Below are 19,943 nucleotides of genomic sequence, written 5' to 3' on the forward strand. Positions count from 1 at the left end.
CTTAGCTATGTATATATCTGCCAGGTAAGTATGTATGAAACTTTATTGTATTATAACAATATCATTTTTTTAACTTTAAGGCTTTGCACCATCACCATGTAATTACATATTACTTCCATTTCTTTATACCATATATAATTTTTCCTTTAAAGCACCTCTCTTCCTTTCCATTAATTTTCTTAGGTACACATTAACCCTTTGTATCCTTGTTCATCTTCACTTCACATTGTGCTGCTATTCCCATCTATCTCAGTTCAGCTAGGTGCATGGCTGGTAGTATGGTACGGTACTGAATGTTTTTCCGTACTTCGTACCTGGCTAAAATACCGAACCGTAATTTTGTACCGTACCCTCGATAATTTTTCAGCACCGTACGTTACGGTAAAGATAACGTACCTTAATTTCGCACCCTTATCGTACTATGAGCTAACTCAGTCTACATTAGTAAAATCTCTTCTTTATTAAAATTTCAATGTTAACAGGTGTAAATTAACAGAGGGACTTTATATGTACTTGTCCATATAGCATTCAGTTGTTGCAATGATAATAATAATGATGATGATAGTATTAGCAGTATGATTCCTCCTAACCCAAGTCAATAGTCATGGAAGAAAGTAAGAAATAATTTCCTTATTTTTAGACCTTAAGATAAAAAAAGTAATAGCTACTACTGCTGCTGCTGCTTAGAATATTAGTAAATTAAAAAAATTTGCTATAGTATTACTAGTTATTATTAATATTGTTCCCTTGTTTTCAACTTAGACTAAGAGTATTAACTTTTGGATTCATAAAACATATTTTGCCAAGAAACTATTTATTTGGTACATGTAATACAATGTATGAAATCTTATTCAAAATATTTCCCAGTATTATGACTCTTTGCATAAAAATAATATTGTTCAAACCACGACCTCCTCTATTTAAGGATCTTGTTAAGAAAAACAAAGTAAGGTAAGGTATGGAATTTGTTCATTTTTTCTGTACCTGAACTGTACCGCACCGTACTTTGGTAAAATGATTGTAGCATACTTCTGTACTGTGCACATAGGCTAAATATCAACCGTACTGTGCCGTACTGTAATGCCAACCTTGGCCAGGTGTGGGAGTAGTCAAGGAAAACAAAACCATGAAGTTGTTAATTAAACCAGGAAATAGCCTTTTGAGAACAGAATATTTTTTTCCTGGCCTCTTTAATGCTGTTCTGTATACGTATGTTGTTTGTGAGTACTGATTGTATATGGGTAATAGTACTTCTAGTTCTGTAGCATTACAGGTAAAGCTAATTTTAGTTAATTTCACTGTTATGTTCCAGACCAACAGTAATGTCTAATTCGGCTTGGACTGGGGCTAGACCCCATGTTAGTAAAGTAGAGCTTCGTTGCCGAACAGGCTGTGGTTACTATGGGAACCCAGCTTGGGATGGACACTGTTCAAAATGTTACAAGGAGTTGGTACAGAAGAACCAGCAACGGAAGACGGTGTTTGACCCAACTCAGAAAATCCGCAAGTAAGTAATTGCAACATTTGCAGTAGATTACATCATCATGTTTTTTCATTTTTTAAATGCCAGTTGTCTACATACTTTCTATATCATCCTCATTAGTATATTTACTTCAGGCCTTCCATTTACATGTAACACTTGTAGTTAATTCACTTCACTCTATATTGCACCATAATTGTGTAAAATGTGCAGATTTATTGAACATGGGATATAGTGCAAATGAAACTTTTGTTCTTCCTTATTAAGAACTCTCTTGTATGTCTTCATTGTTGGAAAGAGAACTGTCGGCTGGGTATTCTTGGTATTTACATATTATGTAATGTACCTACATATCGTAACAATCCTCTCTGTAATCATATCTTGTTTTGCTAATTCATAGAAGTCAATAATTGTGTCAACATAAGAGTTTCAGATACTTCCTCCATGCACCATTCATGCACTTCTTTGCCACTCTTTCATGTGCTTCTACTTTAGTATATTCTTGATGCATGTTATGTTAGAATATTGTAATTTTTTCCTATATGATATAGAAACCATTGGTCCTTTACAATAGGAAATGCTCTTGGCATAGCCTGGACACAACCGTTGAAATCTTCAAACAAGTCAAGTACTAGTCCGGTCGTTGGTACTCTCTCCGACCGGACGTAAACATTCCAATTTGCTTTCTGCCGTTGGTGTGGAAAGACGTGTTGTCACTGCTCTCTACCTGAGTATTGTTTGCTGTTATCTTCAATATTTATCTCCCTGTGGAATTTTTCCTTATTTTTCTATCGAGCAAGTGGTTGTGTAAGTTTTTGTGATGAATGCTCAGCAAACCTTGGATCTGAAGCCTATGTTTCCCTCTGCTCCCAACTGGTGTTGCCCCATGGTAGACAGCAAGAAGTGCGGGAAAATCTGTGCTTCTTTGGACGTACAGTGGTCCCCCCGTATTCGCGGGGAAAATGTTAAAAACAGCCTATTTTGTTAGTTAAAACTCGAAAAACCCACTAAAAATTTTCATGCTTGGTTTTTTTAATAGTTTTATTACAAAAAATACATTTTATGATGAAATTCATCAAAAAAACCAGGAACTTGTGGATATTTATCATAGAAAAACACTGCGAATGCGCGAATTTTCCGCGAATAATGCAGGGAAACGTTCCCGAGAGAAATCCGCGAATGTGTGAGTCCGCGAATCTGGAGAACGCGAATACGGGGGTCCACTGTAGACCCTCACTCCCTTTGAGTTTCCTGCTGAGGGCGTGAGTGTGATGGTGAAGTGTTGTGTGTGGAGTGTTCCCTTTGGTCCGCATCCCAGTGGGGGAAGTTTTCTGGGAAGAGGAGATATGTTAGGATGCCAACACATAGGATGCCTAAACCTGTGTTGGGTATTAGTACTCCCCCAAGCACTTCACACATAACTAATCCTTCGTATTCGTACCCTTCTCCAGCAGCCGTCCTGTACTCTCTGCCATCCCTTTGGGGGCGGCCTCTCTCTCTACTTCCTGCGACAAGTCGACGGGGGGAAGAGGAGGGGAGGGGCTGTGGCTGTGGACCTGGGTAACACACCTCTTAGGGTCTCTGCTCACTTCGAAGGTTATCCTTTAGAGCAAGGTGGGACCCCTCTTAACCTGGCTTTTTCTTCTGCAGGTGAGGTGGTGGGACTAGGCCAGGTATGGTCTTTCCTTGGGCTTGTGGGATCTTCTTCTGTAGAGATGCTGCAGGCACATCTGAACTGAGCATCCAGCAGCACTGCTACCCACGCTGTAGTTGCCACCACTATGGCTACCATGACCCAGCCTGGCTACTATGTGCTACCACACCTGGTGTGGTCTCATAACCTCACAAGCGTCTCCTCTTAAGCATCGGTGGGTGTCCAACAGGGTATGCAATCCATTCACCGTCTGATGCCCACAGTGCCCTCCCCTCCTGGTTTCAAGGTGCCACCGTTGGCAGTATCCAGGTTTCCTGCTTCTCCTCTGTCTCCCATGGCAATGACAGGGATGCCAGTGCCAACTGTACCTGCTCTTGCACCTTAACCTGGTCCTGCTCCTGGTGCCGGAGTAGCTGATGTTCCTAGGGTAGCCCTGATCATGATCCTGTAGAAGCTGTTGAAGAAGAAGAGATCGAAGAAGGTGTCATCGTCTTCGTCGTTGTCATCTGCCTCCTCCTCGCCGCTCCCTTTGAAGGCTTCACGGCCTAAGAAGGGGAGGTAGCCTCTTCACCCCCAAAGGAAAAGGTCTGGGGGAAATTAAGGGTGCCCTTAATTTCCCTTAGACCTTTTCCCTTCCAACCCTCCAGTAATAATAATTCTTCTACCATCCTTATCGTTATTGGTAATCTTGAATGACCCTGTTTGTCATCTCAACTTGATCTTCATTTCCCCTAATTACTTCTATTATAACACAATTTTCTCTCAAATTTATGGTCCTACCCATTTTGCTTATGGTTTTTTTTGTACCTATTAGCCACGGTATATTTCACCCTGCATAATAAAAGTTTTTGTTTTTCAATATCACTGCTATTTCCACTACTCCTTTTGACTTATAACATGACTCACCAATATTAAATACTATTAGACTCTGTCCTAGTATCCTTCATTCTCCTCAACTCTTCCTGACTCAAACCCACGGCAAAGCGTGCTAGTTGCAATTCCCCGCAAACTGTCGATTTACATCCTGTGTATAAAATTGCATCAGCCTCTTCCCTAGACTTCTTCCATTTTACTAACTTCTCCTACATAAACTACTTCTTTTGGTCCAGTTTCTGTTTTCCGCTTATTTTCTTCTTGTTTTCTTGTTTCTGTTTTCTTCCTATTTTGAAAATTCTGAGGACAATCCCTAGCCCAATGGCATTCTGATTTGCATATTGCACATAATGTTACTTTCCCTTCTTTGTTTGAGATTTCTTCCACCCCATATCTCAGTTCCAGTATCCCCAATATCTCTGGTTTTCCCCCTCTCTCCCAGAATTTGCATTGCCATCTGACCCACCATTCCTGTTCCTTTTTATTCCCTAATCCTGCAAATATTCTTTTTTTTAGTTGTGACTCTGTTTTATATTCTAACTTTCCTTGACCACAAGCTGCTAGTACCATTTGTTTTTTATTTTTTGAGATTTGCTTGTTCCAATACATGAAAATTCTTAGCTTTTCCTTCAAGCATGCTTTTCCACATTGCTCTGCTACACTCTGAATCTGCCTTTATGTGTCTAATTAAAAAGTCTCAGCATTTCACTAGATTCTCTTCCTATTTTAAAATAGGTAGTTTTTCATTTTACTGTAATTCTCCATTAGCATGTCTTTCAGATAAACTTCGTCTAGCTTGGATAGGATTATCTTTGAACCCTCTGTACCCTTAACCCTTGGTGGATGGGTAAAAAATTCAGTATGCAGCTCCTCAGGCTGGGTAAACTTTGAGGTCAGCCAATTTACAAAAAACGCATCAGTGGAAAGATTAAGATATGCAAATGCACATGGTGAAAGGAAAAAAAATTCTAGAAAATTATCCCTACCTTTCACGAGAGTTTGAAAATTACTATTTACAACCAACCCCTTGTGCTCTTTTACAAGACAGTAGTAAATTTTACCAACTCTTATATGTTTTTCCTAATAAATAATTTTATTTCATTTTGTAAAATTATAATTACAGCTCACACAATATCAAAACAGTTAAGAAATAAAATCAGTAACAAATTCTTAGCATATTCGTTGAAAGTACTATTTACTTAAATTTACCGAGAACGAAGATTCAGTAACTTTTTTTATTTGTACATGTTTTTTCTAATATTTCTTTGCTCCTTTCTTTGCAAAATTACATTTACAGTGACATATTATTGTAAAAGACAAGAATTAAAACCAACAGCAGCCCATTGGTATATTTATGAGCAAATTTATAAAAAGACATCATATAAGACAGAGAAGCAGTACATTCCTCCTCGAAGTCAAAATCGCTACTAAGCTTGCATGAGCCACAGAGTCTTAATTTTAGCCAGTGTAAAAGTGAATTTATGGGCTCTAAGAAGTATATTGGCACTTCTTTCCTGCCTGATTCTTTCCAGTTTGATGGTGCTTAATTTTGCTTATTTACAGGATCAATCTGTCCACCACACCAAACCTTTTATTACTACTCCTGAGAAGCTATCCATCCATTAAGGGTTAAGTTCATCTCTATCTGTTCCTTCTGCTACTTCTAGGGCTCTCCCCTTTAGGCTCATTCTTATCTCTATCCCCGGATATTTTACTTCTCCACACACCACTAGCCAATCTTCGACTTGTCCTCTCCATCCTTTGTGCTCGTATCCCACTAAATCTCGGACAATCCTTTTCCATCTTATCTGCCTTTGTTCACTATCTGAACTGGCCATCTTTAATTGACCACGTTACTGCTACCAGTTTGAATATTTTCCTAGCCTAATCTTTCCTTGTGCCACAAATGTGCAATGTACCCACTTGTTCATGTTCCTCAGTCTCTTGTATATTTCAGCTCAAGATAATCCTCTACTGCACACACTGTTATTGTGTACCTTTCCTCCCCAAGTTGCTGCCATCTTGTTTTCTATGATGTCACATCTTATGATGTCACAACACAACTTAAATATACATCAAGACATTTTCTAAAATCAAACACGTTTCCCGTACATTAAACATTGACCACATTTCACCAATACAGAAAATAAAGATGAAATAACTGTGATTAAACTGATACATAATCATTGCCATCTCCGGCCTGAGTATCGACACTCTTCATTAGCACCTGTGGTTCCAAGATGATGTCCAAGAACACTATTTCTTTCTGGCTTTGTGAGACGATCAAGAAGGCATACTCTACTGCTGGTGATGACACTGGACACTTCGTCTGAGAGCTCATAAGGTCAGGGGCATTGCCCCATCCCTCGCATTCCTTGAGAACCTGTCGGTTCAACAGGTTTTGAGACTGGGGTGTCTGAGCAAGCCAGACCACCTTCTCTTCTTATACCTTATGGATATTGCCCACAGATCCTGATCCTTGAACTTATTTTCCTTGGGACTAGTGGTGGCTGCCCAATAAGGTGTGTAGCTTACCCAGTTGCATCTCGCCTCGTACGGTATGAATGAACGTGACTGTGGAGTGATTGGCTCTCCTTTCATCTCTTTCATCCTACTCTTTCCCTCCTGGTAGAGAGTAATGCAGATCATTACATGCTGGATTGAGGGCAGATGCAGGTAAGACACTCCTTAGCGTAACCAATCTATTTTCTTATTTTAGTTAATAGAAGCAGATATCCACCCCTTCCTTACAAGGAAGGGAAGGGAGCCTTGACTTAAGACAAACCCATAACTTGTATCTGCCTTATAGTCTCCAACATATGGTTCTTAGCTTTTCCATAAGGGGGACTCATACCTCTCCTTTATGAGAAAAGCCCAGAAGACTGACTTTGATCTTGCAGTTTCATAACTCTGATCAGATGCTAGTGGCTGGGTCCTCTTCCTTGCTCTTAAGAACTAGGAAGAGAAATCCAGGTAGGCTAAACCCCATTCGGTTCACTGGAATTCACCTAGATACCTCCCATCAATCAGTGAGTCTTCCTATTGTAAAGGACAGACAGTTTGTGTATTGTGTAGGAACAAATCGCAATTTTTGAAAGTAAATTGTATTTTTCCTAACTATACAAACGTAGGTCCTTTATACTTAGTGCCCACCTCATGGCACCCCACAATCTGTTACCTGAGCCAAAAGCAAACTGGAATGTTTACGTCCGGTTGGAGGGAGTACCAATGACCGGACTGATAGTTAACTACTGAACCTCCTTGTTTGAAGATTTCAGTGGCTGTGTCCAGGCTACGTCTCCTATTGTAAATTCTGGAAATTCTTCAGGCTTTTGTGGGTATAGCTAATGGGCTTAGGGGTACATTTTTATGAATTTTCGTTTTTGATCCATTTCATTAGTATCTACAGCTTGTGAGTGGACCAGAGGTATTTCTGTCCTGCATTAATGTTTATAAAGTGAAATGAAAATGTTGCATTTCATTGGCAGTAACGGTATCTCTCTCTCTCTCTCTCTCTCTCTCTCTCTCTCTCTCTCTCTCTCTCTCTCTCTCTCTCTCTCTCTCTCTCTCTGTGTGTGTGATGATACTCATTGTTACTTTGAAATTTTGGGCTTTTCTTGGTTTCTTGGAAGGTTTCTTTATAAAGATTTCATTAAGTCTTTTGGCAGACATAATCTCAGTCTCAGTAGTCTATGAAGCAAAGTGAGTAATAGTCTGCTGTTTTGAGAATGAGACTCAGTGTGAGATATGATCTTTATTGGATCCTGAGTTGGTGGTGCTATCATACTCTCTTGTGGCCGATTATGTGGTGCTAAGTACTCAATGTACATTGCAGCACAGAGCTGTTACATATATATATTGCTTCCATTTTTATTTTTTATTTATTTATTTTTGGGGCTGTATTTCTAGATGCATCATGAAAGAGGAAGATTGTGTATGGTACTGTATTTAAGATCTCATAGAGTGAGATGATTTGGACATGGAATAAGAAGGGGTGATGAAAAGTAAGGCAGAAGAACAATAGATATGAACATAATAGGCATAAGGCCTGTAAAAAGGTCCAGAAAATCAAGGAAAAGCAAAAAGATGAAAATTAGAACTGTTTTGGAATTCAAACAAAAAGTGCGCAAGATATGAGAGAAAAAAGAGAATCATTTCTCATAAAATTCATAAAGGAAAAATCTGACAAAAGACAATGATGAAGATGAGGGATGAATGTTACAACAAAGCATACATGCAATTAGTTTATTTTTATAAGGCATTATTAAAATGAGTTAATTGTTGTTTATAAAAGACTATAAACAAATGCCCTAATCATTTATGTCAGAAAGCATTTTATCCTCAATAGTTAAAGTATGTGTACTGTTATTAAAAATGAAACTTGAAACAAAAAAATATAGTATTGTTCATATAAGTGACCACTGCGTACATGCTTGTAACTTCTGCATATCGTTGAATAAAATATTGTGAAGGCTAACCTAAGTCACAGGGAAATTTTTTTATTTTTTTTATTTGTCAAAGCATTAAAAGTTGTTGTCTTATGGGCTGAAATATTTATTGCAATAAACCAGTTATTTTCTTACTTCAGTGAGTAATCAATAGGTATTTTAAGTGATGTCCTGAACACTTTATGGTCTCCCTATGAGCAAGAGCCTGTAATTCTATAAGGCCAACTTAAACTAAAACAAGAAGTTAATACTATCTATTAATATATTTTATCAAGTAAGTTTAGTTTAAAAAGATTACAGAGTAACTTGAATAAATGTGAAAGATCTATCCAATGTGAAATGTGATAGATTTTTATACAACAAAAGTAATTAAAGGATTCATTTATTCCTTGGATATTTTTACACTGTCTCTAATGTGTACTTCTAGTACCATTAGCTGATCATTCATCTTGTTTTGATTTAATTTTATTGTCATTGATTTTGAATGTATTGGATAAACTACGTATTCTTCCCATGCAACAAAGATTCAAATCTTTGGTTGCAAGATGACAAACTGGGGTGTCTTCACTTCTGTTGCCACTGCTGACTATTTGAAGTTAACTATGGTAGTAAGATGCAAAAGATTGCCAGAAAATGTGTTTGACTACACTGCAGTAATTACATTGTTAATTTCACGAATAATTACAATACCCTTGGAATGCTCCTTGAAGAGAAAATTAAATTCAATGTGTGATGCCCAGTGATGATGATAGGAGTTTCTCTGTGCCAGGAGTTGTGGTGGGCTAGCTCAAATTGTTAGATGTGTTATTACTTTATCATCTTAGTTATCAGTGATGTATTATGCTGATAGATAAGTCAAAAGAGACAATGAATTTCTGATAAGCTTACTTAATTTTTGAAGCTCAAACAATAGTCTAGTGTTTTTTTAGCTTAATTTAAGAGCTGTTGTGGTGTAGTGCATTGTGCTTTATTGAACATTTTAAAGACGAAGTTTAAGTTATATTTAGTAAAAATTGGAAACAGATTTCAGAATGTGAATTATTGAATTTCATAAAAGTTCATTCTGAACCCTTAAAATTTGTATCAAGGGAATGTTGGTGCTCAGTCGTTTTATGGGTTAGAAAAATAAGCACCGTTTCATTTATGACACTATGACTTCATCACTTAATGGGATTCATTGAACTGAAGTTTTAAGAAAAAATCTCATAATATAAGTTCATATAATCCTTAGTCTCTAAAATATTTTATGTACTGTCATAGTCTCTTATTGTACATAAAAGGAATATTTTGCTTTCATATAGCCTTGTTTATTATTGTGCTTATTTAATAATCACTAAAGGTTTTCAAGTTTTAGGAAGATTGACATTTTAAAGCTAAAACTGCTATTGTAAAATGAATAGGTATTCAATTTTAAACATTCTAAATATCATTGGTTACTGCAATTACATGACATCTTTAATAATTGCTGTAGGTACGTGCAACTTTATAATTGTTGGTAACCAGGACTAGCAACAAAGCCAACGCAGACTATTCTTATTATCCTGTGTATGGTAAATTGTAATATCTTTTGTACTCTGAAGATAATAACAATGCCATGCAGTGAGGTCCATCACTTGACAAAAAAAAAAAAAAAAAAAAAAAAAGTGCTATTCATATTTTTGTTGATACAGTTGGCTTCATAAATTTCTGTACACATCTGCGAGCTAAGGAGACATCAGGCAGTTCCACAATGTAGCAGTTGATTAGGAAATGAGAGGCTGTTTGCATTGCTGCCTATGAACAGTCATTTTTCTTGTGTGACAAATCTCCTTTACCAGGTGTCAAATGTAATGTTAATAAAGTAGCATATGAAGTAACAGTATTATGGTGTTGCCAGATATCTCCTTAGCTTATGTGAAGTGTAACCACAGCTCATGAAGCCAGTGGTGCTTGCAACAAATGATGAGGTACTAGTTCAGTTTGCCAAGGTCGAAAGGTTGTCCTTAGCCATAAGACTGGATGCATGATATTGTAAAAAGGGACTTGAGAAGATAAAGTACAACTTACATATTTGTGTATTATGTTAACACAGCTTGTAACAAAATAGCATATGTTAGTGGTAGGAACCGTCTGTTTTAAGATTGGTGTTGTTGATCCCAAGTACTATAAAAAATTGCAGTTGCACATAGGGATTCCTAGAACTGTAACTCAGCTATAAATTGTTAGCAGTTCAGTCATGGAAAGCAAATTGACCATTTTGCTACAGCTCTTATATGTCAAGTGGCATACTGATTGGGTGCTAGTTCCTAGTTCAGAGGATTATTTAGAATGTGTGAAATAGTGTGGTAGAGCTTTTTGTAGGAAATTACATAAAACATTTTAAGATAAAACTGTTATAATGTTAGCAAACAAATCTGTAATTTATATTAAGTTATTCTTCCCAGCCTCTTCCATTCAAATCACCAAGCAGCAGAAACCATTTTGCTACATATACAGTCCGTTTCATGTGGATGGTCTGCACTTCTCTTGCTTGGTATATAAAAGCTCATAACATTCGGGATTAAATTTTTACAACACGTTTTGTTCATGAAACTTACCTGTCAGATATATACATAGCTGTATTTTTCCGAATCCGACAGAAATTTAAACACTTACGACGCACGCAGTGGGAGTCAGGTGGTTAGTACCCATTCCCGCCGCTGGGAGGCGGGTATCAGGAACCATTCCCATTTTCTATTCATAATTTTTCTGTCACCGGTGTTGTAAACAACGTTTGCAGCACCTCCGTCCAGATTTTGGAAACTTACTGGCTACTTGAGTATCCCTTTTGGTTTTTTTCTTTGGTATCTGAATTGGATCGGTGGCTTGGCACACGTTGACTTTGGATTGATTTGATTTTGGTATTGATTTTTCTTTGATCAAGATGTCAGGGTCTAGTTCAGCTAGCGCTAGATTTTGTTCTATGTCTGAATGTAGAGGTAGGCTACTGAAAGCTTCAGTAGACCCACATTCTGTTTGTAAGGTTTGCAGGGGGAATGAATGTATGTTTGAAAGTCGTTGTAAGGAGTGTGAAAGATTAACAGAGTCTGAGTGGAAGGCGTATGAAACCTATCTTAAGAAACTTGAGTGAGATAGGTTAAGGAGGTCTTCCTCCAGGAGTGTTTCGGGTAGGCAAGATTTTAATGATTCTCCTGCTAACCCTCCTTCTTTAGTTTATGCTCCTACCCCTGTAGTGTTGCCTCCGGCCCCTGAAGCAGTGTCGGTAGAAGGGAATACTTTATCGTTAATTCTTGAATCGATTCGTAACTTAGAATCAAAAGTGTTAGCTCTGGAGAGCAAAAGTGAAGAAAAGTGCAGTGAAAGTGCCCCTTGTGTAGTGGAGGGTGCGTCAGATCAGCCTCATTCCGCCTCTAGACCTTGACCTCTGCTTTTCTCCCAGGTTACGGGGAGAGAGCATGTCGAAAGTCGAAGGAGGGTTACGAGGAACCCCCACCGATCTGGCGTGCCTTCGGCAGCTTCTGACGAAACCCAGACTGCCAAGGAGCGTGCGCGTGCACGTCTTCTCAAGGAGTGCTTTTCCTCTTCGGAAGCTTCCTCCCCGCGCAAGGGGTGGAGCTCTCATGCCGCATCACGTCTGCTGAAAAGGACGGCTCGTGTTCGGGACGCTTCATGTCCAAGTTGTTCTCCGGAACTTTGCTCTTCGCCTGATAGTGCGTTTGCTGCTTTTCCTCCGCAGAAGAAGCGTAAGGATTCTTCGGAGGCGGAGTCTTTCCTAGATGATTCTTTCGAGCGCTGCAGTCGCTCTAAGGTGCGTGAAGTGGCGGTTCCTGGGAGTAGGAAGAAGGCGTCCCCTCGCCACTCGCCTGCTCACAGGATCAGCCCCTCCCCAGAAAAGGAGCCTTCACCTACAAGCAAGATTCTCCAGTCGCTGCAGCAGCAACTTCAAGAAGTATTTTCTTCTAGAGAGACTTTCCCACGGCGCCGTAGGAAGGACGACAATCTTCCTGTGAAGAGGTCGAGGCGTTCTCCCTCTCCCTCTCCTCGCTCGTCTCTCTCTCCGTTTGACTCTCCCTCTAGAATTCGTTCTGCTCCCCAGCAGCTCTCTAGAGGAGGTGAGAAATTAGTTTCTCACTCTCGAGAAGCGGTTGTATCCGCTACTACGAAACCTGTAGATAGGAAGCGCGTTTCTTTAGATGCAGAGCGCGCTTCAGTGAAAGTCAAGCGCGCTTCAGTGGACGCCGAGCGTGATTTGGTGCAAGTTAAGCGCGCGCCAGTGGACGCTCAGCGCGTTACAGTGGACGCTTAGCGCGCGCCAGTGGACGCTCAGCGTGCGCCAGTGGACGCCACGTGTGCACCTGTAGCTGTCGAGCGCGCTTCAGTTGGCGCCAGAAGATTGGCATCGGACGCCAAGCGCGCCCCTACGGACGTCAGTTTTCCACCACCGCAAGCGCAAGTGGAAGCGGGAACTCTTCCTGTTTGCCGCTCTTTCTCTTTTGATAAAGCTCGTGACTCTTCCTTACTTCCTCCGACTTCTCCAGTGTCTGAAGAGGAAATTAGTGACGCTTTCGTCGGAGTGGACGAAGAACAGCAGTTGGCTCCAGTCTCGATGGACTACAAGGTTTTCATACAATCAACTTACCTGTCAGATATATACATAGCTAAGACTCCGTCCGTTCGCCCGACCAGAAATTCCGAAATTTCCACGGCAAACACGCTGCAGGTAGGTCAGGTGAGCTACCGTCCTGCCCTGGGTGGCAGGATTAGGAACCATTCCCGTTTTCTATTCATATTTTTTCTGTCGCTTGGAATGTAAACAACGTTTGCAGTTCCTCCTGACTTGATTTTTGGATTTCATCGCCATCGATCTTCTGGGCTATCTTTTGCAGGGAAGTACTGGATCTTTGGTTCGGCATACGCATATTAATTTGTTTTTATAACTTTGGCTTCTAAAATTTCGAAGAATTGTTTACGTGTAACTACCGAACTTTTCGGTAGACACTCACATAGTTTGCAAGAAGGAAAATTTTAATATTTATTCATAATAACGTGTAGTAAATGTTAGAATTGATTGAGCTAACTTCCTTCTTGAGGAAGTCAGGAATAGAATTAGTTACGCTTCCTTTAGAAGTTTTTATAGCTCTCGTACTAACGAGCAGTTAGAGCATTAACAATACTAGTAGTGTTGTATCCTCATCTCCTTCTTACTTCACAGAATCTTCAAATTCATATTGCAATTTGAAGACAAAGGAATGTAGCTCAAAATACGAGCTATTGAAAGGTAAGAAGTGATTTTAGTGTTAGTGCAGTGGAGGGTGCGTTCTGATCGGCTCTTGTTTCGCTCCCAGGCCTAGACCTCTTCCAAGCTCACATACCCAGAGGAGAAGGAAAGTCGAAAGCCTTAAGGAGGTTATGGAGAATCCCCACCGATCAGGCGTCCCCTCGGCAGGATCTGTAGAACGTCCCAGACTGCCAAGTTCGCCATTGGAAAGGCGTCCTAATTAGTAGAGGGTGGGTCCGATCGGCTCTGTCTCGCTCTCAGGTCTAGACCTCTTCCAAGCTCACAAGCCCAGAGGAGAAGGAAAGTCGAAAGCCTTACGGAGGTTATGGAGAATCCCCACCGATCGGGCGTTCCCTCGGCAGGATCTGTAAAACGTCCTAGACTGCCAGGGATAGCCATTGGAAAGGCATCCTTTAAAAAGTGCGTCTCTTCTTCCGTTTCTTCATCGTACATCCGAAAAGACGAAGAATGTACATGTTTGGAGTTCGGACGATCTAGCTCGTTCTCTGAAAACTAAGAGAACACTGAACGAGAGGCTGAGAGCCAGCCAGCAAGCTAGCGCGAGCCACGTTCCAACAGCCAACAGCGAGCCGCGCTCCAACAGACTAGCGCGAGCCGCGTTCCAACAGACTAGCGCGAGCCGCGTTCCAACAGACTAGCGCGAGCCTCGTTCATACAGATAAACGCGAGCTGCGTTCCAGCAACTGAGCGCGAGCCGCGTTCCAGAACTTTTTTCTTGGCGCAAGGCGCCTTCAAAGAGAAAACAGACGGCTAGACTGAGGAGCCTTATAGTAGAGTGGCAATCAGAAGGATGCTTCCATTGAACGTTTACTGGCAAGAGGCTCGTATAACAAGACTAGAGGCGCTCGGATCTATCAGGGCGCACAGGACCTTCCACGCAAGCGGAACGTTCCAGGAGCGAGTCTCCTTTCTAGCGTGCGGAACATTCCAGGCGCGCGGAACTATCCAGACGCCAGGCGCTAGGCGCGAGGATCCAGACGCCAGGCGTCAGAATATTCCAAAATCTTCTTTTGAGAGAGAGGTCAGTCGCGAGACTCCTCTTTGAGTTTTTTAACTTGAGCAACTTTTCCCTGGCAAATGTGCAAGATGTCGCACAGGCGGCCGTTGCTTTTGTCAGAAGGATTCTGATACTAAGAGAAGCCCCTTTTCATTATTCAGAAGACTCCTGTGTTAGGCAGTTCCTCTCAATGCGGACTCTCCTTCATCCATGCTCTTCCCTCGTATTGAGGAGGCAAGAGCTTTGGGAGTTTTTCTTAATAAGAATCTCATCGACGTTTGGGTATGATGGCGGATAGGAAATATCTACTTCCTTCCGTAAACCCTAGTGATGAACAGGAATTCTGTCTCTTCCGCGATTTATGAGGAAATCACGAAGATTTAAAGAGTTCCTGGATTAACTTCCTTCCTTAAGGATGTATATTTACTCTTTCTATCGTTCTATTAACGAAAAGAACGAAGATAGTAGAAGGTAGTAGAGTTTCTGCTGTATGAGAATACGATACGGTCAAATCATAAACACATACCGTAGTTACTTCTTTTCTGTGCAACTCAATTACCAGTATCCTTCTACGACTTTCCTAGGAAGGACTACACTTAAAGGAATTGTTAAGACAACACCTACTTAGCTTCTAGATTTATCGAAGTCTTGTTTCGCTTAAATATGCTTTAATAAGAACTTCCTGAAGTTCGATAATAATTTTATAAAATTCCTTTATTAAATGGAGTAGCTGGCAACTCTGGAAGAGTAAGGCCAGACGGCTAACAGGGACTGCTTTCGCTGAGAGCCTGAGAGTGAGACCAACGCAGTACCTTGTAGGTGTCAGTCATGAACGGTCGGGTTTATCTCTCTCTCCTGCGGGATGGAATAACTATCCGTATCTCTCCCCTACAATCGCGGTCTTAACCTCGGATTGAGGGGATAGTTAAGCTAACATAAAAAAATTTTGTATGCCTTTTGCTAAGAAGCTTTCAATAAGAGAGATAGTACAACCTTTCAATGCTGGTTACCGTAGGTAACATTATTAAAGGATTCTATCGCAGCAGAACATTATATTATATAATGCTCTCAGGCTTACGAAAGCATAGCTTATTAGAGTACCTGCTCAGAAGAAGATGGATGAGTCGGATGGGAAACATTCTCTTTGTGGCAGAACTTGTTTCCCTGAATGGACTATACTACGTATATAAAGCTTTTTCCTACTAAGAACGGAATTAACATGTGAAAGGATGTCGGGTACCATAAAGGCACAGGTGTTCTGGCACATAACCTAAAAAGAATTAGAAGGAAGCGCCAGGCTGGCGCAATGCGCCAGAAGCGCCAACCTGGCGCAATGCTCCAGAAGCGCCAGCCTGGCGCAAATTGCGCCAGAAGCGCCAGCCTGGCGCAGTGAGCCAAGAGCACCATCCAAGATTTTCTCGTTTTAGCGAGTTATTAACCTAAGAGTCCAGTGGGCTCTCGGACAGCAGGCTCGGTAACGGCAAGATTCGTTCCTGATTTCGTTACCCATTTAATCACTTAGGCCAATTCCACGATACTTTCATATCGCAAAGAGCATCGAGAATCTCTTTTTTCGCTCCTATTCGCGTTAACAAAGAGAACCTTCTCGATCGACGATAATAACTGTTAACATGTTTAACATTTATTGGAAAGAGTTGTGAGAACCTGCGGAAAGTCTTCTTCATAGATCTCTTAGTAAGGTAGAAGACGAACAGGCTTCCTATAGACTGCTTCCTTTTCCTCGAACCAAGAGAGGTAGCAATATACGCCATCTTTATTTTTTTTTTAGAAAGGGGAATAAACTTTAGTCTTTTTTCCCCTAAATATAAATTATTTGCAGAATTTAAGATAAAGGGCGTCAAAGAAAGAGAAGATAATATTTTATGCCTCATTTTGGCCTTAGAGAGGTTGGATTCACAGAGGTCACGTTCTTCTCACAGCAAGTTTTGGAAGTCTTTTCCAAGACAGTCTGAATATTCTATCAGCATCTATTATAAATGGACCTTGACAACCTCTCCACTCTGAGTCTGTCTGCGTGCAGACTGACCAGAAGTGGACATGAATGAGAGGATTTTTCAAGGTAAATGACAATAATCATGGACAAGATATAGAATTGCTGCAGATTGTGCTAGAGGGAATGAGGAAACTGTCCTCGTCCGATACCTCTATGAACCACATAGCGGTTTTTTCTTCCCTTTCAGAGGGAAGAATCACCTTTATATACTGCTATCAAAGAACGCAGTAAAAGGCTATACTCTGTCTCTATAAAGGGATTGGAGATAGCAGAGGATTAAGATCTTCGGGATCTTATACGATACCTCAATATGACAAGAGTAGGATATCATGTACTTCTTATGGGATCTTTTTTGTGGCCACAGATTCTATGTTCCGACAAGATGGAACTGCTCCTCATCAAACTTCTTTGAGAAATTTTTATGAGGGAATTCTTTGTTTCTCTTGGTCCCAAACGATCAAGAAGACAAGTGAATTTTTTTTAAGCATTGGAATCTCGCATCAGATTCTATGGAGATTAGGCAATGGGTTCTTGCCAGCATAGTATGTCTGGCAAAAGAACTAAAACCCCCTATTCCTGATTCAATGTTTTCAGATAGAGGTTTCGTTGTCCAGGCAGGGTACTTACGTTTTCATCTACAGTAGAATGGTTAAAACGTTTGCCTACAGAGTCTTTGGAATGCGATGACGGCTCGAAATGCTTCCCAGAAGGTGTTCAGAGGGATACAATAAGGAGCTAGAAATCAGGAGTACTCCTAATTTCAGCTCGGAGTCTCCTTCGACTTCCAAGCTTCTTCCCTTCCTTCGGACAAGGATAGGGAAGATTCTACAACGAGAAGCCCCTTCAACAGGTAAGAAGAGATCTCGTGAGCAAGGGAAGTACTCAAGAAGGATCCTCCTCGGAGGAAGACTCTTATCTCTCATACTGTTAGATATCCTATCGTATACTGGATGTAGCTGACTACAATCACCTCCCCTTGCTGGAGAGGCCAAAGCTCATAGTGGAAGAATTTCTTCCACCCTTCTCCAGTCTTGTGATTTACTATTGTGGATGTTCAGGACTTTCGGACAATGTAGCGCCAACCAGGAGCCTTATGCTAAAACAGGCGTAAAAAATGCCAGAGGCAGACAGCCCCAAGAACACTGTCATTGTCTGATGAGGAGAAAGACTGGGCCTACAACCTGACACAGATGCGCTAGATGCGAACATATAGGACAAATAAGAGTGTCCGATGTGGACATTGCCAGACATCCTCGAGACTCTACCAAGCTCGAAGCTCCGGCAAGTGGGGAGGAGCCAACCAGGCGCGAGGCGCCAGGCAGGCGCGAGGCGCCAGGCAGGCGTGAGGCGCCAGGCAGGAGCGAGGCGCCAGGCAGGCGCGAGGTACCAGTCAGCCGCGAAGCTCCAGGCAGGCGCAAGGTGCCAGCCAGGCGCGAGGCGCCAGGCAGGCACAAAGCGCCAACCTGGCGCGAGACGCCAGCCAGGCGCGAACTGGGCGCCAGGCAGGCACAAAGCGCCAACCTGGCGCGAGACGCCAGCCAGGCGCGAACAGCCAGGCTCTAGGCGCGAATCTCCAGCTAAGGCGCAAGGCATCAACCAGATGCGAGGCGCCAGTTAAGCGAAAGGTACCAGACAAGCGCTAGGTGCCAACCAAGAGCGAAGCACCAGCCAGGCGCGAGGTTCCTGCCAGGCTTCAGGCTTCAGTCGGGAGAGATCCATTTCAAGAAAGCCCTGGTCTTCTTTGAAACATGGAGATCTCCTAAGCACTTCATAAGTGACTTGATTCCTTCAAATAGCTGAGAATTAAAAGCGCAGGAAGTGCGCGCTTTTGCAAATTCTTGTTCTTTACATAACAATATGTTATATAAGACATATTAGCTGTGTTGTACGGTAGAGGCAACTCTGTGTTGACTTCTCATTACACAAAGGATGTCAAGTTAACTTACGAGAGATCCTTCTCTTTTGGTTTATACGTTTTTGCGGATATGTTACTGGGATAAGGAGCCGACACTGATCCATAACTTTGAGTTAAAGTTTTTTAACTTAGTGAAATTATTGGGGTTTTTGAAAGGAGTGTGGGGATAACTCTTTTCAATTTGAGCGCGAACCCTTGTGTTAGGATCAGGTGATCGGGATCAGTGTTGCGCTCCTTCATAAGGTGTATTGTCATAGAAGTGGTCCAGTACCCATTGACAAAGTCCTTTCAGGCTCTGCCGAGTAAGCGGTTCATACCCCATCGGCAGACCCACAAGAACTCTTAGCCATAGATCACATATCTCACTAAAGTCTTGAGGTGATGCAGACTACCGGGCAACAGCCACGAAGTCTACCACCTATCAGATAGGAACCAAGGTTTATTTATACCTACAACATATGTTGTTTACCTGTCTATTCCATGTTAGCTGTCTCTTACCCTCCACCAAAGGGTGTCAATCAGCTATGTATATATCTGACAGGTAAGTTGATTGTATGAAAATGATATTGTTATAATACAATAAAGTTTCATACATACTTACCTGGCAGATATATACATAGCTAAGACACACTGCAGGTAGGTCAGGTGATCTACCGTCCTGCCCTGGGTGGCAGGATTAGGAACCATTCCCGTTTTCTATTCATATTTTTTCTCTTCCACCTGTCTCCGCGGGGAGGCTGGGTGGGCCATTAATCGTATATATCTGCCAGGTAAGTATGTATGAAACTTTATTGTATTATAACAATATCATTTTAACTCGTCTGCTACAGTCAGTCTTTGCAGACACTTTTCAGCCTGAAGCTCCACGTACTCCTCCCTCTCAGTTTTCGTCATCCAAAGCTGCTAAGATCTCGGGCTTTGTGAAAATGAAGAAGTCGCTTTCTACGAAACAAGCTTTTCGCAAGGTCCACGATTGGATGGAAAAGAGGAAAGCTTCAGGCAAGACTTCTTTCGCTTTACCACCTTCAAGACTTTGTGGCAAAGCTGGTATGTGGTACGAGACGGGAGAAAACGTCGGAGTTAAGCTTCCAGCCTCGGCTCAAGGAGACTTTGGTAGTATTGTGGATGCCGCCAGAAGATCTTTTTTGTCTTCTTCCAAAGTCTCTTGGATGCATAGTGAGCTAGATTTTCACCTTAAAGGCCTCTTCAGGACACTAGAGGTCTTTAATTTTCTTGACTGGTGCCTAGGAGTGTTGGATGTCAGGTCCAGGAGTTCTGATTCCA

At 41.4% G+C, this 19,943-nt stretch overlaps 1 protein-coding gene across 5 annotated transcripts in view; it reads left to right on the plus strand.

Moving 5' to 3' along the window:
* The window catches only part of LOC135216804 (rab5 GDP/GTP exchange factor-like), a 137,578-nt gene that overhangs the window by 24,350 nt on the left and 93,285 nt on the right, over window positions 1-19,943 (plus strand). For all 5 annotated transcript variants that reach the window (XM_064252300.1, XM_064252297.1, XM_064252296.1 and 2 more), the window contains exon 2: window positions 1,313-1,507. In XM_064252300.1, coding sequence (XP_064108370.1) covers window positions 1,323-1,507 — 185 coding nt within the window. In that variant the 5' untranslated portion in view covers window positions 1,313-1,322. The remainder of the gene's footprint in view (window positions 1-1,312; window positions 1,508-19,943) is intronic.

This window comes from Macrobrachium nipponense, chromosome 6 (genome assembly GCF_015104395.2).
Source record: "Macrobrachium nipponense isolate FS-2020 chromosome 6, ASM1510439v2, whole genome shotgun sequence".
Lineage (NCBI taxonomy): Eukaryota > Metazoa > Arthropoda > Malacostraca > Decapoda > Palaemonidae > Macrobrachium > Macrobrachium nipponense.